General features: G+C 58.4%; 1 protein-coding gene across 2 annotated transcripts in view; it reads left to right on the top strand.

Moving 5' to 3' along the window:
* TXNRD2 (thioredoxin reductase 2) overlaps positions 1-24202 on the top strand; it is a 64055-nt gene extending 39853 nt beyond the window's left edge. The window contains exons 9-17 of one of the 2 annotated variants that reach the window (XR_001006678.1): positions 422-513; positions 3277-3451; positions 16305-16441; positions 19037-19132; positions 19484-19576; positions 21299-21370; positions 21549-21646; positions 22507-22701; positions 23918-24202. Coding sequence is in view for 1 of the 2 variants with exons in the window: in XM_011986024.1 (XP_011841414.1) it covers positions 422-513; positions 3277-3451; positions 16305-16441; positions 19037-19132; positions 19484-19576; positions 21299-21370; positions 21549-21646; positions 22507-22630 (887 nt within the window). In the remaining variant the exon portion in view is untranslated. The remainder of the gene's footprint in view (positions 1-421; positions 514-3276; positions 3452-16304; positions 16442-19036; positions 19133-19483; positions 19577-21298; positions 21371-21548; positions 21647-22506; positions 22702-23917) is intronic. The other variant, XM_011986024.1, reaches the window with a different exon arrangement.
* The last annotated feature ends 1816 nt before the right edge of the window (positions 24203-26018 follow it).

The following is a 26018-nucleotide window of genomic DNA, read 5'->3' as shown; positions in this document are numbered from 1 at the left end:
TCCAGCCTAGGCAACAGAAAAAAAAAAAAAAAGAAAGAAAAGCCCCAAGCCGCTGGCTAAGAGCACAGGTGGAAGAAAGCAGCCACCTGGCATCTCCCATGGCTGAGGTCCTCCCTGAACTGGCCACTTCTCTCCATCCCAACTGGGATCCACCAGGATGCAGGCCTTGCCCCGGAGCTGGGACTGACAGGCCATGGGAGCAGAGGCCAGAGGCCAGCCTAGTCCATGGGTGCTGCTTGAGGGCTCCTTGCTAACCCTAGCCTGTGCACTTGAGATGTGGAGGTGGGGGTCTTGAGTTGGGAGCCTCCTGCGGGGCCAGCCATGGATGGGTGGGGCGTGGGCTGTGGCACAGGGCCCCGGGGTGTTGTCCCATTGCTTCCAAAGTTAGGATCTCCAGTGCTCCTTAGCCGGCACCTGACAGACGTGGCCCTGGAGTGTGCTGGCTTCCTCACCGGGATCGGGCTGGACACCACCGTCATGATACGCAGCATCCCCCTCCGCGGCTTCGACCAGGTAGTGCTGGAGGCCCCAGCTCCCACCCCTGTGGCTCTGTGGCCCTTCCTCCCACAGCCCCTCCCAGGCAGGTGCAGTGCAGTCATGGGCCATGAGTGATGCCTGAATCTTTAGAGATAACCCTTGAATGGGATGAGGAGGTTGTCCAGGAAATATGCAAACACGCAGCCAGAGCAAGGGAGGAGGGTGGCAGTGGGGCACACGGCTGCAAAGAGGCCTCCAGCCGACCGCAGGCACAGTGAAGGGAGGCTCTTTGCCGGCAGATAGGGTCACCCTCCGGCTCGTCCCATTAGTAAGAGGCTGGTGTGTGCTGCAGAAGTGTTAGCCCCACCTCAGAGACCCCTGACTCCCTGCTCTCCCCTTGCCTGTCCCCTCTGAGGGAGTGAGGGTGAAATAGCTGTAATGTGTGAGCTGGGCTGAGGGACACAGGGCAGCGCTGGCCCTGAGACAGCCTGTGGGGTCTTGGCGTCTGGACAGGTACGCTGTGTACAGCGGCCTTCATCTGTGTCTGGGGTGCACACACTCATGTGGCCAGCAGGATGAGCTCCTAGAGTGGAGCAATAGAGATTTTCTTTTTTTAGCTAAAAACTCTTCAAGGGAAAGTCTCCTGTTAAAATAGAAGTCTGGAGTTGTCATTGTGGAGACATCCAACACTACATGACTGCCATGAAGGAAGCCCCATGCAGGGTGAGCTGTGCAGATCTGCGGGCCCTGCTATGGGTCCTCGGCCAACCCTCAGCTCACAGAGCCTGAGGAGGGCACCTGAGGTGGGAGGAGCCAGGCCTGTCATCTCCAGACTCCCAGTGCCACCCCCAGGCCGACTCAGAGACATGTCCCTCCACTTGTGTGGCCATGTGTTGCTCCATCCTAAAGCTGTGGCACACTTCCATCATGTCCCTCAGTGCAAACCCACAGAGCCCTGTGGTTGGGACACAGTGTCTAGGAAGGCCTCGGAGCCTTGAGATGCGGGGAGGGTGAGCTGGCAGTGGACAGAGGAGGAAAGGGGCCTGCAGAATGGGGGCCGTGCCCAGGCAAGGAGGATGCACAGTCTAGGCAGCCAGGCTGAGGGGCGATGGACCCTGTGTCCTAGACAGGCCCCATGGTTCCCCTCAGAGCCTGGGCTGGCCGTGCCCACCAGGCCTCTGGAGGGTGCAGAGGGTGCACAGCCTGTGTGGCAGCCCCTCTGCAGCACAGCCCGCCCTGCCCGGTGGGCCAGACTCCTACACACGCCATCTAGAGCCAGCTGGCGCACCCGCACAGGTGTCAGAGGATGTTAGCAGTGACTGTTTATCTCCTCTTGAAACCAGAAGCCGTGGCCAACTTCACTGCTGGTCCATGCAAGGGCCCATTGTCCTGAGAACAGGGCCCCCATCTGTAGCTGGACTGGGGGCGCACAGGCCTCCTGAGCTGGGAGGGAGAAGCAGGACTCTCTGTGTCCCCGATCTGGACCTGAGCCTGCTGTGCCTACATTTCTAGGTGGGAACAGAGTCTCCTGCCTACCCTCCTGGCTCCTGGATGGCAGAGGGGCAGGTTGGCCACATGTGGAGGCGGGGGCTGGGAGCAGGGGCCATCTGGTTGGACCAGGGCACATCTCCTGGGAGAAGGGATGCTTCTCTGCCATTGATTTTAGTGAAGACTAAGTTTTTTGTTTTTGTTTTTTTACGAAATGTGTAGATGGGCCAGGTGCGGTGGCTCTTGCCTGTAATCCCAGCACTTTGGGAGGCCGAGGCGGGCAGATCACAAGGTCAAGAGATTGAGACCATCCTGTCTAACATAGTGAAACCCCATCTCTACTAAAAAAAAAGAAAAAAAACTTAGCCAGGCGTGGTGGGGGGCACCTGTAGTCCCAGCTACTCAGGAGGCTAAGGCAGGAGAATGGCATGAACCCAGGAGGCAGAGCTTGCAGTGAGCCGAGACTGCACCACTGCACTCCAGTCTGGGTGACAGAGTGAGACTCCATCTCAAAAAAAAAAAAAAAAAAAGAAATGTGTAGGTGTACCAGGATTTGTTTGTTCATTTTTCCTTTTTTTTTTTTCTTTTTTTCTTTTTTTGAGACAGAGTCTCACTCTGTCACCCAGACTGGAGTGCAGTGGTGCAGTCTCGGCTCACTGCAAGCTCCGCCTCCTGGGTTCATGCCATTCTCCTAACTCAGCCTCCCAGTTAGGTGGGACTACAGGTGCCCACCACCACTCCCGGCTAATTTTTTGTGTTTTTTAGTAGAGACAGAGTTTCACTGTGTTGGCCAGGATGGTCTCATCTCCTGACCTTGTGATCCACCTGCCTCAGCCTCCCAAAGTGCTGGGATTATAGGCGTGAGCCACCGCGCCTGGCCTTGTTTATTTTTTCTTTTAGAGATAGGGTCTCACTCTGTCTCCCAGGCTGGGGTGCAGTGGTGTGATCACAGTTCACTGCGGCCTCAAACTCCTGAGCTTGAGGGATTCTGCCACCTCAGCCTCCCAAAGGGTTGGGATTACAGGTGTGGCTGTATCTGGCTGATGAAGACTTAGTTAATTAGCATCTAGAGAGGAGCCCACAGACTGAGTGAGTCCTGACCATAGGGCCCAGGGTTGAGGACTTGAAGCCTGGACAGGGGCCAGACACTCCACAGAGAACAAGAGGACGTAGAGCAGGGGCTGGGTGTCCACCCCGTCTTCCACACAGACCCCTCTCAGCCCCTCACTGAGGCCTTTGAGAGCAGGGCAGGCCAGGGCCTCTCTCCCATGGCCACCTGGTCTTCATGGCCTGTCTTCTTGTGTTTTGCAGCAAATGTCCTCCATGGTCATAGAGCACATGGCATCTCATGGCACCCGGTTCCTGAGGGGCTGTGCCCCCTCCCGAGTCAGGAGGCTCCCTGATGGCCACCTGCAGGTCACCTGGGAGGACTGCACCACGGGCAAGGAGGACACAGGCACCTTCGACACCGTCCTGTGGGCCATAGGTAAGGGTGCATCGAGCCACACACTCTGTCTCCGGTCTCCCCAAGGTGCATGGAGAATCTTTGCCCCACTTCCTGTCACCTCCCAGGGCTCCCCCAGCCTGCTAGCTGCCAGGCGGGTTGGCCGCTCCCCAGTACACCTCGAGAGCAACAGTGAAGGCCTGTGGGGCGGCACCCACACTAGGCTATGCCCATCTTGCCATCCCCAGCACCTCGCATCTCTGCATGTCTCCCCACCACTGTGGGACATGCTAGAAAAACCAGAGAAGATACCAAGATGGCATCAGCCAGGTGTCCTCATCAAGGAGCGGCTAGGGCTGGGCGCGGTGGCTCACGCCTGTAATCCCAGCACTTTGGGAGGCCGAGGTGGGCGGATCACAAGGTCAAGAGATCGAGACCATCCTGGCTAACACGGTGAAACCCTGTCTCTACTTAAAAATACAAAAAATTAGCCGGGCGTGGTGGCGGGCGCCTGTAGTCCCAGCTACTTGGGAGGCTGAGGCAGGAGAATGGTGTGAACCCGGGAGGCGGAGCTTGCAGTGAGCCGAGATTGTGCCACTGCACTCCAGCCTGGGAGACAGAGTGAGACTTCGTCTCAAAAGAAAAAAAAGGAGCGAGTAGGCAGTCGTCCTCACCTTCCCTGGCCCTTGATCGATTGCTTATTAAGGTTTCAGCACATAAATCCTACATGTCACCTTCCAGGTTTAAGTCTTGATTTGTTTTGTTTTGTTTTGTTATGTTTTTGAGATGGAGTCTCACTCTGTCACCCCCCAAGCTGGAGTGCAGTGGCAACCTCCACCTCCCGGATTCAAGCGATTCTCCTGCCTCAGCCTCCTGAGTAGCTGGGGCTACAGGCACTCACCACCATGCCCGGCTAATGTTTGTATTTTTAGTAGAGACAGGGTTTCACCATGTAGGCCAGGTTGGTCTCGGTCTCCTGAGCTCGTGATCCACCCGCCTCGGCCTCCCAAAGTGCTGAGATTACAGGTGTGAGCCCACCGCACCTGGCCAGTGTGTAGTTCTTCTTTAGCATGTTAAATATTTTGCTGCTTCAGGCTTTCCAGCTAGGTTTTTTTCTTTTTTGTGTGTGAAACAGGGTCTGTCTCTATTGCCTAGGAGGAGTGCAGTGGTGTGATCATAGCTCACTGCAGCCTGCACCTCCCAGGCTCTATCAGTCTTCCCATCTCAGCCTTCTAAGTGCTGAGATTACAGGTTTGAGCTACTATGCCCAGCCAAGCTAGTTTGTTGTTTTTAACGTAAAAATGATATAGATTTGAAAGTTTTAAAACTTGTGGTGACATACACATAACATCAAATTCATCATCTTAAGCATTTTAAAGTATATAGTTCAGTGGTGCTAAGTACATTCATATCGTACAACCAGCATGACCATCCATCTCTGGAACTTTTCCATTATCTCCAAACTGAGCTCTGTCCCCCTTAAACACTCACTCCCTGCGGCCCCTGACACTCACCCTTCGCTGTCTGTCTCCGTGGATCTGACTCCTCAAGGGATTTCATGTAAGTAGAATCAGGCAGTGTTTGTCCTTTTGTGACTGGCTCATTTCTCTTAGCAAAGTGTTTTCCAGGGCGAGTCCATGTTGTAGCATCTGTTAGAGTTAGCATTTGTGTAGCGCGTGCCAGCATTTCTTTCCTGTAAGGCTGAGTTGTGTGTGTGTCCATCATCTGTCAGTGGATACCTAGGCTGCTTCTGTCTGTTGGCTGTTGTGGATCATGCTGCTGTGAACATGGGTGTGCACAAGGTGCCTGTTTTCAGCACATAAAAATGATGCAGGCATTTTAAAGTTCTGCCCAGACTTCTCGTGGCTTTCAGTATTTCCCAGTGGGTCCCTTTGGGCCTGGCAAGTCATCACATGCCCGGAGTGGCATCTTGCAGGCCTTTCCAGAAGTCACATTTCGAAGGCTTCCAAAGACATCACCCTTCCAGTGCTGGGCAGAGGCCTGGGCATTTCCCGGCCAGGTGTGGGCTGGCTGCCACTTGCTGGGCACAGTCTGGTCTCACCGTCTTGCTCTCTGTCAGGTGTGGGTCCAGTTTTGCATGGGGCAGAGGCCGAGCAGGTGTAGGGAGTATGGACACAGCCAGGGGATACCTGTGCCCAGACCTGGGCCGGGGCTGTCCAAGGGGACTGGCGAGGGGCAGCTGGAGCCAACAGGGATCACCCAGACACTGCCCTGTCCCAGGCCTGCTACAAAGCTGGGCGTGGAGGCCGTTGCAGATGGGCCACCCCAAGGAGAGCTGCGGGTCCTCATCAGGGTGGGTGGTGGCACACACAGCGTGCCTGCTCAGACGTCCTATCCGCCTCGGTACCTGGCCATCTAGTTTAGGCTCCTAGTTTTCCCAGTTGCCCTGTCAACTTGCATATTGAAGGCGGAAGCAACCTACTCAGTGTTGTTAGTTCTCCGAGGCCTTTCTGTGCTGAGCCTGGTATGTTGTCCCCTGCGAGAGCCCAACGTCAGAGCTAGGGTCCCTCTCAGATCCCCGGCTCCACCTCCATTAGCTCACCGGGCTCACGTGGGGCTGGCCAGGTGTCAGTGTCCGCTGGGGGAGGGCTCCCGGGCTCACGTGGGGCTGGCCAGGTGTCAGTGTCCCCTGGGGGAGGGCTCCCGCAGGCACAAGCTGTGTCACAGGATGATGCACTTCTGCAGCAGTCACTCGGAATGGGAAACGAGCAAGGAAACCAGCCTGAAGCGGCTGAGCCTTCACTTTTGTGCAGTGGGCAGAGCCAGAGGTGACAGCTGGGGAGGACCTGAGACGCCCAAGTGCATGCAGGGCTCTCGGCCCAGAGGTGATCAGTCAGCAAGAGCAATGCTCTCAGTCACATTGTAAAAGCAGATTTTAAGTAAATTTGTTATGATAAACACTTTGAAGGATTAGGTAACATTTTGGACTCTGAAGTGTACTGATGGTTCTCATCATAAACTCCACTTTATTTTTCTTTCAAAATTTGTCCTCCTACTATCATTCCCAAATAAACTCCACTCTAAAGGGGAGGTGGCGAGTTTCTCCCTCCCCCTGCGCCCTAGCCCTCCTCCTCTGTCTGCTGACATCTCCGTTCACCCATGGCATAAGGGAGCTCTTGCCGTTGAGCTGAGGGGCAGCCCTCGACTGAGCCCACAGGGATGTAGCAGACCAATGGGCCAGGGGCTGTGTCCCTGGAAAGCCCGGGTGTCAGCCTGGCAGGCAACAAGCAAGTCCCCTCCCTACTCAGCAGAGCTGCCATGGCCTGCACGCCCATCCTCCCTTGCTAGGAGTCTGTTTTATTTTTTTGTATTTGCAAAATGAGCATCCCCCAGACAGTCTGCCTGGCGTGATTGATGCTGGGGGTGGAAGCTTTTCGCAGTCCTTGGCCTCTGACCCTGCTTCCCGAGGGCGGCGCGGCTTCTGCACGCCTGCTGGGGGCCGCTCGGGCATGTGCTGACTTTGCTGCTGCTCAGAGCCAGGTTTTGTAAACATTCAGGAGCCACTTCCCAGGTCAGCAACTGCAAGCGTTTTCTGCCGGTTTGTACGATAAGCCTTTAACCAAGCTTTATTTCTACTTGCAATAAAGGATGATCCACTCTGGGAGGTTAAAATAAAGCGCCCTAGGGGCGGCACAGCTGGCAGTGCCAACATCTCCGACTCCGCTTCCTGTCCCGGGTGTGCACTACGTCCGCACAAGCTGGGCTCTGACAGGAAGCGGGGATGCCCCCATGCCCAGCGCGCACACACACACACAAGGAGCCCAGGTGCTGCACAGAGCTCCCGCGAGGGGCTGAGTGCTGGCCCTGCCCATTGCCTGTGTGCCTGGCGCCTGACCGCAGCTGGCGAGGACCATGGACATTGGCATCACGAAGTGGGCCCTGCAGTCTGGAAGCCGAGGAGGACCCGAGCCCCTTCCTCGATGCAGCCTTGATCTCCACGTGGTGGATTAAACATATTAGCAGTTAAAGCAGTTAATTGCTGTGCAGGGGGCCCCGCTCATTGTTTGTCTCTGAATCACCCGCCCACACCAGGTGTCTCAGATAATAGACTGGGAACTTCAGGGAGGAGGATTTCCTGTCTGCAGATGTGCCGATTACAGCGCTGAGTGAAGACAGTCAGCCAGCACCGCTGCGGGCTCGAATTCGCCCACTGAGTTAACCAGTTGTGGCCTGAATCCCTGGCTGTCTAGGGGAGCAGGGTGGGGCTGGGGCGTCCTGAGCAAATGCCTCCTAGTGCAGAAGCTTCTAAGTGCTAGTTGAGCTTAGATTTGGTTTTAAAGAAAGGACAGACTGCCTCTGGACTGCAGCCCTGAGAAACTGGAAGTTGAGATCGTCATGTGCCCCTTTGACATCCCCAGCCCCTCTGGACGGTTCTCTGTCCCTCTCTTGAGGGTAAGATGCTGAAGGCTCTAGCGTATCCCTCCCTGCACCACGGGAGTCCTGCCCACGGCCAGAAGAGCCAGCAGACACAGGAGGGGACTCGCTGAGCCTGGGGATCCCACAGCCAGGCAGCTGTTGTGCCTGAGTGCCAGGGAGGGTGGCCCTGGGTCTGCCCGGGGGCCTTGTGGTATGGCAGGTGAGACGAGACCCAGGGAAGGAATCTGTCTGGATCTTACCCTGGCCACTGAAGCCATTTCCTCTTTGGGCTTTCTCTTAGATAACTCAGAGATGTCCACCTGTGTGTAAATCAGCATCAGAGCCTGAAACACAGCATGCATGAAGCGTGGGAGCTTGGCTTCCTGGCTTCCTCCTGGTACCGCACAGAGGCCACCCGCACAAGCTGCCTGTGTATAGTCTGCCCCACGTGGCACGTGTGCCTGGACCACAGCCGGAGAGACTGGGGTGCCCAGGAGATGATGATGGGGGCTGGCGGTGCCCAGGAGGGGAGCTGTTGCCTGGGTGGGCTGCAGCCCGGGGCTCCTCTCTCCACCCAGGCACTGCTTGCTGGCGTGTACGTGGCAGGCAGCCGTCTTTGCTCAGCTGTGCTTGGCTGATGGCTCCCGTACACCGCAGACTCAGCTACACAAGTCCCTGCGGAATGTCCCTCTGTTGAGTGCCAGGCAGCAAGAAAGGGCAGAAAGCAAGAACCAAGCCCCCTAGGTTGGGGATGGGTGGGAGCATCCCGAGCCTGGTGAGAGGGAAGGGGCGGCTCCTTCTGGATGCCCTCCGTGCTGGTGTGGGCGCAGCCGGGGCTTAGGGGCCACAGTGGGTGTGGATGTTGCCCGGGCAGGGGGCCTGCGGTGGGCCCATCAGGACTGCTCTCAGGGATGTGCCTTGCTGCAGCTGCGGGAAACCAAGTTTGTGGCTATGCTCTTCCCGGTGGGGATGGGCCCAGCCGTGACCCTGGCACCCACGCCTCCTTGCTCTCAGGGTGGAGTGGCCATCCCTGGGCAGGTGATACGGATCCGAGACCCCTCTTCGATAGTCTAACACCTTTTTATTTTAGTGTAAATTTAGTTTGTAATTAATTACATCAAGAGAGACCCAAATCTGTCTGCATGTGAGTTTGGTATTTTTTGAAGTGGAGCCAAGATGAACATTCGTGGAGCTCTTCCTATGAGCGGTGGCTGCGGCCTTCCCCTCCACACCATGTGGCCCTGGGCGTGCACTGTTGCTCCTGAGACAGCACTGTTGGCTCAGCCCTAGCTCATGGTGGTGCTAACACCTCACAGAAGCCAGGCCAGAGTAGCAGGAAGCAGCGCCCTGTGCTTACCCACCAGCCTGGTGCCCCATTCTTGGCTTGAGGGCCAGTTCACACCCGTGTCCAGAGCCCACAGCCATCTGACAGGCCAGCCAGCACCTGCATACATGGATGTCGAGCTGGGTCTTGTTACCATGTCATATTCAGTACTTATGGTTAGAACTGAGTGGAAACCAATTAAAAAAAAAAAGAACAGGCCGGGCGCGGTGGCTCAAGCCTGTAATCCCAGCACTTTGGGAGGCCGAGACAGGTGGATCACGAGATCAGGAGATCAGACCATCCTGGCTAACACGGTGAAACCCCGTCTCTACTGAAAAAAAAAAAAAAAAAAAAAAAAAACTAGCCGGGCATGGTGGCGGGCGCCTGTAGTCCCAGCTACTCTGGAGGCTGAGGCAGGAGAATGGCGTGAACCCGGGAGGCAGAGCTTGCAGTGAGCTGAGATCCGGCCACTGCACTCCAGCCTGGGCTACAGAGGGAGAGCCCCCAAAAAAAAAAAAAAAAAAAAGGCCGGGCGCGGTGGCTCAAGCCTGTAATCCCAGCACTTTGGGAGGCCGAGACGGGTGGATCACGAGGTCAGGAGATCGAGACCATCCTGGCTAACACGGTGAAACCCCGTCTCTACTAAAAAATACAAAAAAAACTAGCCGGGCGAGGTGGCGGGCGCCTGTAGTCCCAGCTACTCTGGAGGCTGAGGCAGGAGAATGGCGTGGACCCGGGAGGCAGAGCTTGCAATGAGCTGAGATCCGGCCACTGCACTCCAGCCTGGGCTACAGAGCGAGACTCCGTCTCAAAAAAAAAAAAAGAACAACATAGTGAAAAGTCTTCTAGAGATAGGTCGGCACCGTTTATACATATTACCATGCACCCTCTAATGTCTGCAGGTGTCCCAGGGCAGCCAACCTGTTACAATTGCAATTATGTTAACAATCGTTAAAGGGCTGAGTGAGGTGGCTCATGCCTGTAATCCCAACACTTTGGAATGCCAAGGTGGGAGGATCATTTGAGTCCAGCCTGAGCAACAGAGTAAAACCTCTTTTCAAATAATTAATAATATAATAATAATAATTGTTTTTTATTTGTTTGTTTTTGAGACAGTGTCTAGCTCTGTTGCCCAGGCTGGAGTCCTAGGGCGTGATCTCGGCTCACTGCAACCTCTGCCTCCTGGGTTCAAGCGATTCTCCTGCCTCAGCCTCCCAAGTAGCTGGGATTACAGGCAACCACCACCACATCCAGCTAATTTTTGTATTTTTAGTAGAGACGGGGTTTCACTGTGTTAGCCAGGCTGGTATCGAAGCCCTGATGTCATGATCCACCCACCTCGGCCTCCCAAAGTGCTGGGATTACAAGCGTGAGCCACTGCGCCCAGTCTAATAATAACTGTTAAAGCAATAATGACTACTCACCATAGAGCACGCTCCTTCCTGGGGGTCCTCTGGGCCTGAGCTGGAGGCTGCGCCATACTCCAAGGCTGACTATGGGGTCTCACACATCATAATGCACGCAGGCAGCTCAAGTAGGAAAGGCCCTTATGCTGCCTGTGGGGAAGCTCACCCCCATCCCCCCCGAGGAGCCTCCCTGGGTATAAGACACCCCGGGACAGTCTGGGGGTCCCTGGTGGCTGCTGGCAGTCACAGCGAGTGGCCAGTCAGGTCCCATTGAGGCCCCGGGGCTCACTCATTTATTCAACTAACATGGCATTTCGAGGGGACCCGAGGCCAGTAGGGCAGGTGCATCCCCTTCCTGGGCTCAGAGCTGTGGGTAGGGGCCTGGGGCTCATTGAGAAGGGGTGATTCTGGAAAAAAAAAAAAAAGAAGAAGAAGAAGATAAGTATTTTAGAAAAATAAGCTTCAAGGATCTAACTCCATTTCCAAAGGCATATATACTCTTCTCTGTGCCTGGTTCCAAGGTGCCTCGTTGGGGCAAGTGGCAGGCCAGGCCCTGTGAGAGTGGCTGGCTCTGGGGGCCACATCCCTCGTGAGACAGTTGCCAGGTGGCCCACAGGGCCTATGTGTGAAGCCCTGCCCGCCTCGCATTGCCCACCGGCCCTGGAGCTTCCCACTCCCACACCCTCGTCCTCAGGCGCAGTGCTTGGCCCCGGCTGCCTCTGTCTGGATCACAGCCACTGACTCACCCTGCTGTACTCCCACTGGCACTTACCTCTCACCCGGGGCACCGCCTCCTTGCTCTTCTCTGTTGGGAACATGTGTCCCAGGCGGGCGTGAAATCAGAGGGCATGCCTGTTCTTCCCATCACAGATGAGAGAGGTGCGTAATACTTCATGCGACTGGCCGTCCCCTTGTCCCTGTGTCCATCAGAATAGGTGGGAGTGATCCATGGTGACTGTCTGGGTGGTTTTTGGGCTTCAGCCTTCTCTGGTCCCTCCTTGGGGCCAGGCTGGCTGGACAAGCGTGGTGCCTGCCCTCCATCTCCCGGGCCATTGACAGCAGCTGGTGAGGCTCTCACTGTGATCAGAGGAGGGCTGCCCTGCCCGGCTGCTCCTAGCACTCCCAGGGCCACGTGTGGAGATGGGCTGTCCTGCGTCAGGGGTGCTGCACTGCTGGGCCTGGGGCTGGAGGCAGCTCCGGGCTGCAGAGGTGCTCAGCCCAGTGCTTCCTGAGTGTCAGTGTTGTGGGCCAGCCACACCAATACACAGGAAGTGAGAACGTCCATTTGTACCTGGAATTACTACTTTTTTGGCAGAAGGACAAACTCTGTTGGGCCCGTCAGCCCCAAGTCTGAACCAAGCCCAGTGGGCAGCAACGAGACCCAGTTTGCTACCAGCAGAGGCATCTCTGCAGTGGCAGGTTTGCCAGCGTGCCAGTGGTTGCCATCTCTGAAGGGACGTTCCTTGGGGCTTGTGGCCGTACTCTGCACCACGGTCAGCAGCTCCTCTTTGCCTTATATGTAGTGGGCATGGCCTGCCTTCAGGATGGCTGGTCAGTTCGGCCACCTCTGTCTCCCATGCTGACCACAGCTCTGTTGGCTGAGATGATCCTCTTGGAGGGCAGCTTCATGTGAGTCTTCCTGGTTTCCAGGCTAGGGGAGGTGACTGCGGTGTAGTTCTCAAAGGCCCAGGTCAATAAGTCCTGGTCCCAGCCTCTCCTCCAGGCAGCGCTTGATGGTACAGGTGTGGTGCCTGCAGGGAGGACACTGCCGACGCCCAGCTGGGCCCTCTTGCTACAGTACACAAACAAACTGGCCCATGTGGAGGCCCTTGGTGGTGATGGACAGCTCTGTCTGCCGCTTAAACTGGTGTGGATCCTGGAGACCATCTCAGCAAGGGGATATCCTTCAAGGTGCCCTTGATGTAGCTGTGCCGCCTGGGTAAGTCCACAGCGTGCAGGCCCATGAGCCCTCGTGCTTCACATGCACAAGGAATACAGAGCTGGCGCCCTTCCTCTGCCCATGAATCCTGTGGCCCACGACTGCTCATGAGTGTAGTCTGAAGAGCTGTACCTGGAATTTTAATGCCCTTGTTGTCTGCAGAAAATATGACAGAGTGTTATGTATCCATTACGTAATAAGCTCTTACAAAGCAGGAACATAGTGAAGATGCCTATAAATGCATGAGAAAAGGCAGAAACTGGCAATTTACAAAAGAGGAAATACGGTTCATAAACACGTGGCCAAAAATTACTTCATCTTACTAGTCATCAAAGAAGTGCAAATTAAAGCAGCATGACAGAGAGTGCTGTGCGCCGCTTGCGCCAGGAAGGAACAGAGTCTAAGGATTGTCCTGCGCCCGGAAGCCCCCACTCAGCTGGCTGCCCTTCTTCTGAGGATCTGCCCCAGGAACTCAGCTGACACATGGCAAGCTGGTGCCCCAGGTCTCCATCCTGGTGGTGTCTAGGAATCAGAGACTCGAGAGCCACCAAATGTTCTACCTCAGGAGGGGCCATTCAGCAGCACTTGGCAAACACTGCACTGGGCGCTCAAGAGCCAAGGCTGCGAGGACGGAGCTGCAGGGAGCACGGAGCCCCTCCATGGGGAGGCCTGCAGTGGGCCGCAGGCACATCTGGGAAAGCTCAGAGCACAACATGCAGGGGCGAAAGACACTAGTGCAGGCGCCCTTCTTTCCCCAAATGGCCTGAGTGGTGTGCCTTTATCCTGGCATAGGAGGGAAATGGTGGGGAGCTGACTGGGCGCAGCCGCCTGCATCCTGCTGCTCACACCATTCGGGCCCCACTGGGTCCCCACCTTGGCACGAGTCGTTCACCCTCCTGCAGGGCTCCAGGCCTGAGCCAGTGGGGCCTAGGACACCTGACTGGCTGTCCAGCACCAGCAGGGATATCTGGCCCTTCTCTGGCCACTGCCCAGTCCTTTGCTTGCAAGACCCATAGTGGGGCTCAGGGCTTGGTGTCCTGCCATCAGGGCTGGCCACAGCTGGGGACGTGGCCCCACCCAAGTGGAACGGGCCTCTTCCCTGCACCCACTCCCAGCCATGTCCCACCGGCCCAGCTTCTAACCCCACTGTGCCCTTGGCTGTCCTCCTCAGGGCTGAGCCTGCTACCTGCCACAGGCCACTCACTCTTCCTTTGCTGTTCTTCCCTGATGGGCTATGGAGTCCCTGCAGGGCCAGGTGTGTTTGTGCCACGCAGCCCTCTCTCCCCTGGCCATCCAGCCTGTCCTGTTGTCATGCTTTTCACGTTAGTGGCTCCATCACATTCCCACCAACTTCCCAGAGGGATCCACACACCATGTGCAGAAGATCCCGGCTTTGGATGGGCCACCTAATTCCATGCCTCTTTTATCTCTTGTGACTACTTTTAAATTTATCTTTATTTCCTTCAGACCTGGGGACAGGGTTTGGTCAGCACCTGCAAGGTCTATAGTTGCCATAGTTATCATGAGGAACATGATGAGTGCCTTGGCTTCCTGGGACCAGCCAGGCAAGCATGCAGAGGAGAGTGTGGGTGCAGCGTCAGATGTTCTATTCCCGCAGGCACCAGGAAGTACTGGGTCTGGTGGGCTGGACACCAGGTTGGGGAGGGACCAGAGGGCTGGGCGTGAGCCCCCTGCCTGCAGGGACCTCGGCCCCTCCTTCGTGCCTCAGCCCTGCCCATGGGGCCCAGCTCCTTCCTCTGATGTGGGCTGGCATCCCCTGTGTCTGGGCTGATCCCCAGCCGGTGCCAGCCCTCCCGGCACCCAATTCCTGCGGCTGAGCAGAGCACAGAGGCTGGAGCCAGCCTCCCGCAAGCCGGCTTAGCCAAGTTTGTATGTTTTGACTCCCGCCCCAGGACGGCAGCTGGAGACTTAAGGGTTCCCTTTCACGGGAGCTTCAGCTTCCAGATGCTTAGGTGGGCGCCACCCGCATGCCGGCCAGCAGCTGGTTTGTCGCAGCCACAATGAGCAGGGGTCCTATGCCTTTGACGCCAAACCGCCTTTGCCATCGGTGGATCATCCTGAGCCCCTGGGAGCCGAGAGCAGCTGGGATTGGGAGGGAAAAGCTGCTGTGGCCGCCCGCCGGCCTGGCAAAGCCACACCCATCTGAGTTAGGGGAGGAAGGGACCTCTGCTGGCCCTTGGGCTGTGAAGAGGCCTATGCGGTGCCCTCTCTCCGGGCCCCAGGCTATGTGGAGACTGGCAGGGGGCAGCTGTGCTGACCCCCTGGACTGGCCATCCCCTGCCTCTCTTGACCTTTGCACCCAAGAGCAGGATCAGCTGAGCCAGCTGCCCCCTAGAATGGGCATGGTGTAGTTAGGACGCTGCCCCTTAGCTCAGCTCCCCTCGGCCTTGAGGTCTCTAGGCTGGGGCTGTGTGCCAGGCAGCCACGGGGGGCTGCAGCACAGAGCAGGTGGGAGACCCAGCTGCTAGCTCTGCTCACTTGGCCCTCTGCTAGTGGGTTGGGGGGGCTTCCTTTCCCCTAATGGGGAGAGACCTTCAGGCCCTACCTGGGCAGAGGGCCAGACCCCAGGACTTGAGCATTGTTGGGGTACAGTCCAGGGTGTGGCCGGCTCCTCTTCAGCCTGTCCACATAGGGAGGAGGCCATCGGGAGCCTGCAGGTGTCCTCGAAGGAGGCCCCTCTGGACTCTCGGTCTCACTGCCTGATGGTATCAGGCTGCAGTGCTGCAGACAGATGCAGGGTGGCCAGGCAGGCCAGGTGCCAGCAGCTCCCCACAAAGGGCTGGTTTCTCCGGATGAAGTCGGTACCAGAGCCATTGGCACTGTGCTGGTGGCCCTGCAGCAGGGCCTGAGGCCTGGGCATGTGGAAGGTTCTGGAATCCCACACTTAGCACTCTTTGATGTCAGGGAGCCCCAGCATTGGCAAGTGCCTCTTCCTTTCCTGCATGCCAGGAACCAGTCTAAGGCCGACTGGTCTCCGCAGGTGGCACCCCGCCTTGTCTCCTGTGCCAGCTGTCATCTGACCAGCGTCTGTTTCAGACCTGCCTGCCACCTCCTGCAGAGGCCAGGAGCCCCTCTGCGCTGCTGGTGCTTCACTTTTGGCCGGTTCTAAGTGGACATTCTTTTTTCTTGAGACAGAGTCTCACTCTCTCACCCAGGCTGGAGTGCAGTGGTGTGATCTTGGCTCACTGCAACCTCCACCTCCCGGGTTCAAGTGATTCCCATGCCTCACCCTCCCAAGTAGCTGGAACTACAGGTGCGCACCACCACACCCAGCTAATTTTTGTATTTTTAGTAGAGACAGGGTTTCTTTTCTTTTCTGTTTTTGTTTGTTTGTTTGTTTGTTTTGAGACAGAGTTTTGCTCTTGTCGCCCAGGCTGGAGCGCAATGGTGCAATCTCAGCTCACTGCAGCCTCCGCCTCCTGGGTTCAAGCGATTCAGTCTCCCGAGTAGCTGGGACTATAGGTGTGCACCACTATGCCTAGGTAATTTTGTATTTTTAGTACAGATGGGGTTTCACTATGTTGGCCGGGCTGGTTTTGAACTCCAGACCTCAGGTGATCCACTTGCCTCGGCCTCCCAAAGTGTTGGGATTGTAGACGTGAGCCATCGCACCCGGCTGAGACAGGGTTTCATCATGTTGACCAGGCTGGTCTTGAACTCCTGACCTCAGGTGATCCGCCCACCTCGTCCTCCCACAGTGCTGGGATTACAGGCATGAGCCACCGTACCCGGTCTGTAAGTGGACATTCTGAGAAATAGTTTAAATACAACAGCTCTAGGTCAAAGCCACTGAAGATGACCTTTCAGCCCCCTCTCTATTTCCTTCAGGTCGAGTACCAGACACCAGAAGTCTGAATTTGGAGAAGGCTGGGGTAGATACTAGCCCCGACACTCAGAAGATCCTGGTGGACTCCCGGGAAGGCACCTCTGTGCCCCACATCTACGCCATTGGTGACGTGGTGGAGGTACGGCATGCGTCGTGGGACCAGGCCCCTGCCCCTGCCTGCCCCACCACCCCTGCTCGCTGGGCTCCGGCTGCTTCTGTCCTGTGGGAGAGAAACAACACTTTCTCTGATCACAGAGGCTCTGGGTCAAACCCCAGGGCCAGCCTGTCTGGAGTTCTGGGGCAACCTGGACTTGGGCCTCAGCTCTCTGCCTTTCCTTTCCTTTCTGTGGCGGGAGTGTGGACGGCCTAAAGACAGCTGCAAGCACCAGCAGCAGACGCCTGCTGGGAACTGGGCATGGGTCAGTTCTGCACGCAGGCCCCAACCCCCGGCAGGTAGGCTGGAGGCATAGGCTTAGAAATGCCACCACTGGACATGGCCTTGGGGCCATCCTGTCCCCACAGGGTTGAGGCAGGTCCAGTTTGGGCCCACCTGGCCCCGCCCTCCCCACCTTCGTATCCTCTGGCTTGCCTCTCTGGGTGTCACACCGGGACAGGTCCTTTGCTCTCAGCTGCTGCTGTGAAGATCAGTGCCAGTCTTTCCTGGGTGGGGGCTCTGGAGCCCTCCTTACCCATGGCCCCAGTAAGGGACCTGGGTGGTCAGTCTTGGGATGCTGCACCCCGGCAGCCTCAGGAGTGCTCTGCCTGTCCTGCATGTGTCCAGTGCCTGCTGCTGAGAGTGGCTCTGGAGTGTCCCTGAGAGCTTCTTTGTAGCGAGACCTGTTGGTGTCAGTGTCCTGGGGCTGCGCAACTAAATCACCACACACGGGTGGCCCAGAACAGCAGACATGGATTCTCTCACGTTTGGGGGCAATAGTCTGAAATCAAAGTGTCAGCTGGGACTGGGTGCAGTGTCTCATGCTTATAATCCCAGCACTTTGGGACGCCAAGGCAGGCGGATTACTTGAGGTCAGGAGTTCAAGACCAGCCTAGCCAACGTGGTGAAACCGTCTCTACTAAAAAAATACAAAAATTAGCCAGGCATGGTGGCACGTATCTGTAATCCCAGCTACCCGGGAGGCTGAGGCAGGAGAATCATTTGAACTCGGGAGGAGGAAGGTGGAGGTTACCATGAGCCAAGATTGTGCCATTGCACTCCAGCCTGGGTGACAGCGAGACTCCATCTCAAAAAGTGTCAGCTGGGCCAGGCTCCCTCAGAAGCCTCTGGGGTAGGACACCTCCGGCGTCCCTCGGGTTGTGGCTGTATCACTCCTCTCTCTGCCTCATCATCACGTGACAGTCTCCTGGGTGTGTCTCTGGGCCCTGATTTGCTTCTTACAGTTTCTCTGTCATTGGATTTAGGGTCCACCCTAATCCAGGATGACTTCATCTCCATCCTTACTTTAATTATATCTGCAAAGAACTTATTTCCAAATAAGGTCACACTCTGAGGCTCCAGGCGGACCCAGCAGCGTCCTGTAGGGCCCATCTAGCCGTCCCGATTGTGTGGACAGAGCACGTGACTGCACATGCCTCGGCCACCCTGCAGCCCCAGCTTGCTTAGCTGGATGGTTCAGCTGCTCAGTGTGATTTCTGCAAGCGCAGCCTCTGCCTTGGACCATGTAGGTGCAGTGGTCTCTGATTGCATGGTCTGTTGCATCCTGTGAGCACTGCACCCTGAGACAGTGCCACGTGCATCTCTGTGCACAGCAGGAAGCCTCCCTTCTCTCTGGGAATCTGAGTTTTCCCTCTGCAAGTGTGTAGCTCCCAGGCTCCTGCGTTGGAAACTGTAACATTTCAAACTGTTTTGCCAGAAATGCATGGCACACACAAAGGCATTCTTTATTTAAACATTAAATCCACTCAGAAAGGTCATTCTGAACAGTCCAAAGAGTTAACACCCAACCAGTGGTCCCTTGAGCGGCTGGGAAGAGCCTGTGGGCGGGGCGGGGGCTATTGTTTAATGAGACGTTGTGTGCGCTGTTCGCCGCCGCCAGGACGTTTCGGTAGTTAGTCAGGCCTGCTGGAATGCGCAGGCTGCGCTCTGAGTTTATCTCCACGGATCTCTGTGCATTTCTGGAATGCCAAACAACATCTGCATTTCCTGCTGCCAAGGTGATTGGCAGCCCATCCCAGAGGATGGTGCTGGAACCCCCAAGGCCGGGGACACCCTGGGACGGAGGGCTCTCCAGCACAGCGACGTTCTGATTTGGAATTTGTTGTGGACTGTGACGTGCAAGTCGAGCTGCACGTCGGGAGTGTGTGGAACGCTTTGGGGGTCCCTTTTCAGCCGGGGATTCCAGTGAATGCAAACGGTAGCAGGGGCTCTTTTGAGCCTGGTCACCAGGCAGCCCTCCGAGGTCAGCAGTGTGCAGAAGGGGTTTGCAGAGAAGGCTTGAGCATGTGAGGGTGGCACGGCCGGCCTCATTGGCAGCGGACTCCTTTCCCAGGGCAGGGTGGAGGGCAACAAGCAGGAGAATGAGTGACCTACCTAGGTCCCTGGGATGCCCCGCAGGGGGACGAGCTCCAGGGGGAGGCTTTATGTCACCGTACTTGGTGCCAGTGTTGGGGATTTTCTAAAGGGAGATGCCCACTCGGGGGGCAAAGGGTGGTGGCATGGGGGCTGCATATAACCCCGGACATGGTGCTGACGTGGCCCCGCTGTGCCTTCCCCAAGGGGCGGCCTGAGCTGACACCCACGGCTATCATGGCTGGGAGGCTCCTGGTGCAGCGGCTCTTCCGCGGGTCCTCAGACCTGATGGACTATGACAATGTGAGTTCTATCTAGCGGACGCCACGTGCAGCCCGGGAGAGGCCGAGTTCGAGACTAGCTCTTCTGGGGTGAGGGGCTTTTGTGCGCTGTGTGTCTGTATGTAGGTGTGGGCATGCGTGTGTGCGTGCTTATGCGGGGGTGTTGTGCACACGTGTGTGTGCAAGCATGTGTGTGGGGCTCCGTTCTGAGAGTGTGGCGCAGGTGCGGGCAGGTGGGTCGCCTGCTGTACTTGCAGCCTGCTCCAGGCACATCTGGGCCTGGTCTGTGATCATTGCTCTTTGTGTCACATGCAATGAGGACCTTCGATTTTCGGGGCCCAGGGGCCCTCCCTGACTCCAGATCTGCTTTCAGGTTCCCACGACCGTCTTCACCCCGCTGGAGTATGGCTGTGTGGGGCTGTCCGAGGAGGAGGCAGTGGCTCGCCACGGGCAGGAGCATGTTGAGGTGAGGCCTGGGAGCAGTGCGGCTGAGGACAGTGGCGACTCCGCGACCTCACTCCACGCTCTGGGCGGAGGCCTTGTGAACAGGGCGCCAGGGTCTCTCCTTTCCAGGGGCCCTGAGCGGTGGCTGTGTATAGCAGGAAGGGACACGTTGGGAGCAGCCCCAGCAACGGGGGTGCCTAGTCTTTGGCAGCCTTGGGGTGACTGGGCTTAGGTGCCTCTGGTCTCTGCCACCACGTGTCACAGCAGTGAGGGGAAGGCCCTTGGCTGCCTTGTTCTGAGGGCAAGAAGCCCTGTGGCCCAGAAGCCCCCAGCCCCACCCCAGCCATGCTGCAGGGGTGCCCAGCACCAACTGGGTCACCACCATGGTGCCACCCGCTCCCCTGCTGAGGTCAGCTGAGCGCCGGCCCCACTCCAGCACACAGCTGCTTATCCCTGAAACCACCAGGGCCCCGGAGGTGCCTCTGTGCTGTCCCCACTTTGCAGGGACTTGAATCTCACTCGACCCAGAAAGGTTTCTCCCAGGGGTCTCCGACCTCTGCTTCCACCCCCAGCCCCCAACCACCCTACACCTTGTCTTCCTGGACTGCCCAGGGTGTCTCCCAGGCGAGAGCCCCCAGCCCCTCACCCCCCACCACATCCTGACACCTATCCTCTTCCAGCTTCTTCCAGGCTCAGGCACTCACCCTGGAGGAAAGGGGTTTTCATCGAACAAGGCTGCTTTGGGGGTCTGCTGTGGCAGGTGGCTGTGGCTCTGGGGTGGCCTGGAAGAATGCAGGGGCTCTGAAGCCTGCCGGGCCATGGTAGCTGGAAGCCTTCGGTGCGGTTTCATCTTGCTGCCGCGGCAGCTTGCAGACACCCAGAGAAACCGGAGGCTGTGGCCTGGGTGGTGGGGCCTGGGGCCTTTGGGGATGAGTCACTGGGCTCCAGGGCTGGGCCCTTCCCCCTCCACCCCAGTCCTCTCCATCAACAGGACAGGCCTGACAGGCCAGCCTTCCCCGAGGCACTTTATTTGCTATTTTTGTTTGATTCATCACAAGTGCGCTGGGACATATGTTCCTGGCATTTTATAATGTTGTTTTATGTTTCACGATGTTGAATGGCCAAATACTCTTTATTTGTTTTCTTTTGAATTCTGTCTTAGTTAGAACAATATTCTCTGAAGTTCCATTAATTAATAATGGCTGTGCAGCACATGTGAGGGCCCCGCTCATTTTTTACTTGGCCGCAGCCCCGGACACGCTGTCGAGCCCTTCAAGGGTGCTGAAAGCCTTTGTCCAACAGCTCCGGCTCCGGTGTGGCCACAGCGGCCTTGCTCCAGTGAGGGCCAAGGGAGCACCAGGGTGCCTGAGGGAGCCGGGTGGTCGCCTGCTCACCCATTCTTGCCTCCGCCGTTGGTTGTGGGGGAGCTATATCCACGCAGGTTTGCTGTGCCCAGCCTGGGTGCTTGGGTTGCCTGATGCCTGCTCTGCTGCTATGGTCTGTGGGGGTCCCAGGCTTGGGTGGGAGAGGGTCTGTCCTGTAGAGCATGGCTCCAGCCACTGGCTGCCTGCACACACCCTGTGGCCAGCCAAGCCCTCCTCCCCCTCCCAGACCAGACCTTCAGGCCAGATGGATGGTTCCTGCCCGTCATGACCCTGCCTTGCCCATGCAGCCTGTGGGAGCTGCAGGTGCCACAAGGTTTGTTTGTCCCAGCACTGATCCAGGGGTGGTATCCTGTCCTCAGGTCTATCACGCCCATTATAAACCGCTGGAGTTCACGGTGGCTGGACGGGATGCATCCCAGTGTTATGTAAAGGTGAGCATCCCTGTGGCCCAGGGTGCTGAGGGTGAGAGGGAGGGTGGGAAAGAGCCCGGCAGGGCGAACACCCGAGGGCTGGCTGCAGCCATGCCCCCCAGGCAGGGTGCAGGGTGGATGCAGGGTGGACGTGACCCAGCCCCCTCCTGGGCTGGTAGCTGAGATGTGCGGCTTTCAGATGGTGTGCCTGAGGGAGCCCCCGCAGCTGGTGCTGGGCCTGCACTTCCTTGGCCCCAATGCAGGCGAAGTTACTCAAGGATTTGCTCTGGGGATCAAGTAAGTCCCGAGGAATGCGGGCTGTGATGCGATGTGCAGCTGGGTGTCCCTCGAGTGCCGGCAGTGCGGCAGTGGAGAGCTGCTGCCTCTCTTGCTGCATTTTTGTGGCCTTCGCGGGTTTGCAGCAGAGATTCCTCAGGCCCTCCTCAGACAGGGCGGGTTCAGGGAGACAAGGGGCAGCTCTGCCCCAGCCAGATGCTGTTGAGCCAGCCAGAGCCAGGTGAGGTGTCCACTGTGGCCCCGGGTCGCTGCTGGGGCCCTCGCCCACCCGGCCCAGCACTCATGCCACCATGAGCGGGGCGCCAGTGCCTGGAGAGCCACCCCAGGGCTGCTGCATGTCTTCTGGAGCTGGGGCCATTGCCTGGGTCTTGGGCTCAGGCTGTGTGTTTTCGGCGTCCCGGGGTCAAAGGAAGCCGTGGCAAAGGCTCTGGGCGGGTTGACAGGGGTAGTTGGAGATTGGGACATTGTGCATGGCCTGAGAGACGTGGCTGGCTGGATGTGGGGCCTGGGGGGCGGTGGTGTGGTGAGGTCAGGATGCGCTGTCTGTGGGTAAAGCAGAGAGCAGAGGCCTGAGGCAGGACTGTGCCTGGGGGCAGGGGATGGAACAGCAGGAAGCCAGGCCAGGGCAAGCCAGGGCATGGCTGGGTGGGAGGTGGGCTAGATGAGCACTGAGCATCTGCTGGGAGGGAGGTGGACGGCTCCCACAGGTGTGGGCAGGGGTCCTGGCTTCTGGCTGGGGGTTAGGGGACAGTGAGGAGACCAGCAGCCTCCGAGGCCCTCCTCTTCCCAGGGATGGGATGCTGTGGACCCCCCTCCCTGTGCTGACCCCCGCCTGCCTCCCCCATCCCCTATATGTGCAGGTGTGGGGCCTCCTACGCGCAGGTGATGCGGACCGTGGGTATCCATCCCACATGCTCCGAGGAGGTAGTCAAGCTGCGCATCTCCAAGCGCTCAGGCCTGGACCCCACGGTGACAGGCTGCTGAGGGTAAGCACCATCCCTGCAGGCCAGGGCACATGGTGCGCCCGCCACCAGCTCCTCGGAGGCCAGACCCAGGTATGCAAGTGGGGCCGGCTCTGTATTTGAGGACAGGGCACATGGCAGGGGTGCAGGAGCCCTGGCCATGGGCTCCCTCCAGGTGTACAGCAAGGCTGTACCTGCCACGCCACCCAGAACAGGGATGCTCCGTCCTGTAACCAGGCCTGGTGACAGGCATTGGTGACAGGCAGGAGGAGAAGTCCCCAAGGGCCCAAACCTCCCCGGGAACCCCAGACCCCGGCCTGGCCACAGCTGCCCCCCACACACAAGAGGTCTCAAGAAACAGGGCTCATCCGTAGGAGCCTGGCCCAGGCGGATGCTGGCGTGGAGGGTGTCCGGGGCGGGCTGAAGTCGGGCATCTCAAGTTGCTGCTTCACAGGCGGCTGCAGTCGGGAAGCTGGCCTCCCACCTGGCTCCTGCAGAGTTCAGCGCCCGCTTGTTTCCCTGCCTCCCAGAAGGTGGAGACGCTGCCCTGTGATGGCCGGCCCTGCCCAGCCTGCCCCACACATTTGGTTCTGTTTCAGCTCTGCAGAGTCAGGCTGGCCGGGGGCATGTTGTTCATCCTCTTCCCAGGAGGAAGAACCTGGCGAGGGCTCCTGGCCTCTGCCCCAGGGATGCCTGTGCCAGAGCCCTCTCGCCTCGTGGTCTGACAGTGCATCCTCCGGCCAGGGCTGAGGACGGGGGCCGGGGCAGGGTGGGCCCTCAGCCTGTGCCATCCAGCCCACCTGGGGCACCCCCACGGCTGTCAGCCTGTCCCGGGGCTGGGGGTGTTTGGGCTCCATCTCTCCCCTGGGGCTCGGGTGGAGACCAGGCAGAGCAGTGGGCTCCCCCCAAGATGCCTGTGGACAGGCTCTGGGGTCCGCATGGTGCTGAGGGGCTCTGGGGAGGCCTCTCTGGGGGTACTCAGGGCCCCCTGCTTCGCTGTGGCTGCCTCCCCCCGGCGGGGCTGCGCTTGATAGGAATAAACAAAGGGCATCCTGAGGAAACTCTTATCAGAACATTGCACCTCCCAGAGCTGTTTTGTTAGGAGCCTGCTATAAATTTTTATCATTTCAAAATATTTTTGTAGCACTGCGTCGCTCCCTGTGACGCATCGCCCTGGGGTGGGGCCACTCTCTGCAGGGTTTGTTTCTCACCCGTCTCTCCCTTGGGGGTCCCTGGGTGTGGCAGTGGGAGACATGACCAGGCTGATGGGAGGGGTGGGTGGCTGCCTTGACCTTCCCGTTGTTGGCAGGATGGCTGCAGGCAGGTTTGGAGGGCCTCACCCCTCTCCTGGAGCGCCTGTGAGACGGTCAGCGTGGAGCACAAGTGCTGGACAGGTGGCCTGTGTGCCCCGCAGGGATGGCTCAGGGGACTGTCCACCTCACACCTGCACCTCTCAGCCTCTGCCGCCTGGCACTGCTTCTAGGCTCCTGCTGCCAGATGATGACGACCTGGGTGGAAACCCACCCTGTGGGCACCCATGTCCGAGCCCCCTGGCATTTCTGCAGTGCAAATAAAGAAGGTGCTTTTTCTGAAACGTGCTCTGCCTGTGGTGTCCCTGACGGGCCCCCAGGATCGCCCAGGTGGGTGGGGTCTGGCCAGGTCACCGGGCCCCTCTTAAATCATGTGCAGCCCAGGGTCCGCTGGGGCCCCTTGAACTCCTGAGCACAATTCCGAGCAGCCCTGGGCAGAGGGGAGCAGCCTTGCAGTGCTGGGGACCCCACCTAGGCAGGAGGCAGAGCCACCCCACCTGCCCCACAGCTGTCTGGCCTCTGGCCTGAAGACGCCCACTGAGGGTTTTTCCTGGGACCCTCTGCCTGGTCTCTGCACCTTGAAGCAAGAACGGCAGCCCAGCGCCAGGCAGGCTCTGGGGAGGGGCGGCAACACTGGCTTTGTTCTGGAACAGCCCGCCAATGGGCGGGCCCATGATGGGAGGTAGCAGGGCTGTGTGAGGCTCTCTGTCCCTGGATGTCAGTCACTTTGCCGGTTTCCACTGTGGCCCTCCAAGTCAGCTTGTCGACTGCGTCAGGCTAATCCTGTGCATTGAGGCTTGATGGGCTGGGGAGCGCCTGTCAGTCACTGCCGAGAGATAGCGCTGACAGCCACGGCCGGGCCCTGCATTGTGCTGGGGCTTTAGCGGTGGCTAATCGCGTGTCTTCCTTAAGAAAACATCACTTAGTCTGCCGGCCCCGAGCCCTGGATGGGACCCTGCTTGTCAGCGCACAGAGGAATGCCTTTGCGCCTTAATGGGCCTGCAGAAGCCCGACTTGCTGTGTGAAGCGTGCACGTGAGCTCTTAGACGCCCACTTAAGATGCCAAGTGCTGGGCCAGGCCCTCCCACAAGTGCAGCTCCTGATCAGCCATGTCCCATTTAACGCACGGCTGGTGGCATGCCTGGGCTGGATCCTGTGGGTGGGGCTTGCCTCTAGGCCTGCAAGTTTTTTGCCTTGGGGGCACCACAAGGCCGGGAGGTCGGCCTACACCTGCTGCCTGGGCTCTAGGGGGTGGCTCTGGGCAGCAGCCAGGAAGGGGGCAGAGGGCCTGTGGATTCCTCGGCCCTGGGATCAGTCCCTGCCAGGGAGCACAGGGAAAACTTGAAATGGCCTTGGTGCTTTTGTGGTGACGGAGAGGATGCAGCTGTGTGGAGCCCGCAGTACACGCTGGGCGGCACTCTGCCAGGAGGGCCTCTCGCCTCCCTGCCCGCCCAGCCGACCAGGAGTGCCTGTTGCTGGGGGCCTGAGAGCCACCCACACGTCCATGCCCCCACTGGCCCCTCCAGGTGGTTTTCCCTGCGTGCCCCTTCTTCCTGGAACACACCGTGCACCACATACCTGCTCTCTGTGACCTCAGCTCTCCCGCGCTGTGTGGCCCATTCAGCCGGCCTGCGCATCCCCTAGGAGGGACCAAAACGTCCACCACACACATCCCAGGCAGCCGTGGGTCCTTGGGCTCCTGCTGCACAGGGGCTCATACTCTCCTGGTAAGTGGCAGACAGGGGTCCAGCGCAGTTTACAAGCAATGGGTGCTGCAGGCAAAGAGCTGCCACAAACAGGCCAGCACTGCTGCCCCAGGCCCTCTCAGGGCCGGTGCTGAACTGGCAAGCACCTGGCTGCAGACCAGGCCCAGGGGACCTCACAGGCACTGGCCATCCCCACACCTCACTACTCTGGTGGGACACTGGCCCAGAGCCCCCACCTAGGCAGCTGCACAGCCAGGGCAGGAACCAAGGCCCAGTAGGGCAATGTGGGCAAAGCGGCCGCTCTCCCAGGCTCCCTTGCCCGGTGTGGGACCAGTGTCCTGGGCCAATAGTGGTTTCGATCCTGTGTTTCCCCGGGGACGGCCCAGGGAGTACA

The sequence above is a fragment of the Mandrillus leucophaeus genome, unplaced genomic scaffold (genome assembly GCF_000951045.1).
Source record: "Mandrillus leucophaeus isolate KB7577 unplaced genomic scaffold, Mleu.le_1.0 Scaffold291, whole genome shotgun sequence".
NCBI lineage: Eukaryota > Metazoa > Chordata > Mammalia > Primates > Cercopithecidae > Mandrillus > Mandrillus leucophaeus.
The sequence above is the reverse complement of the archived record's forward strand: the minus strand, read 5'-3'. Positions and strand labels throughout refer to the sequence as shown.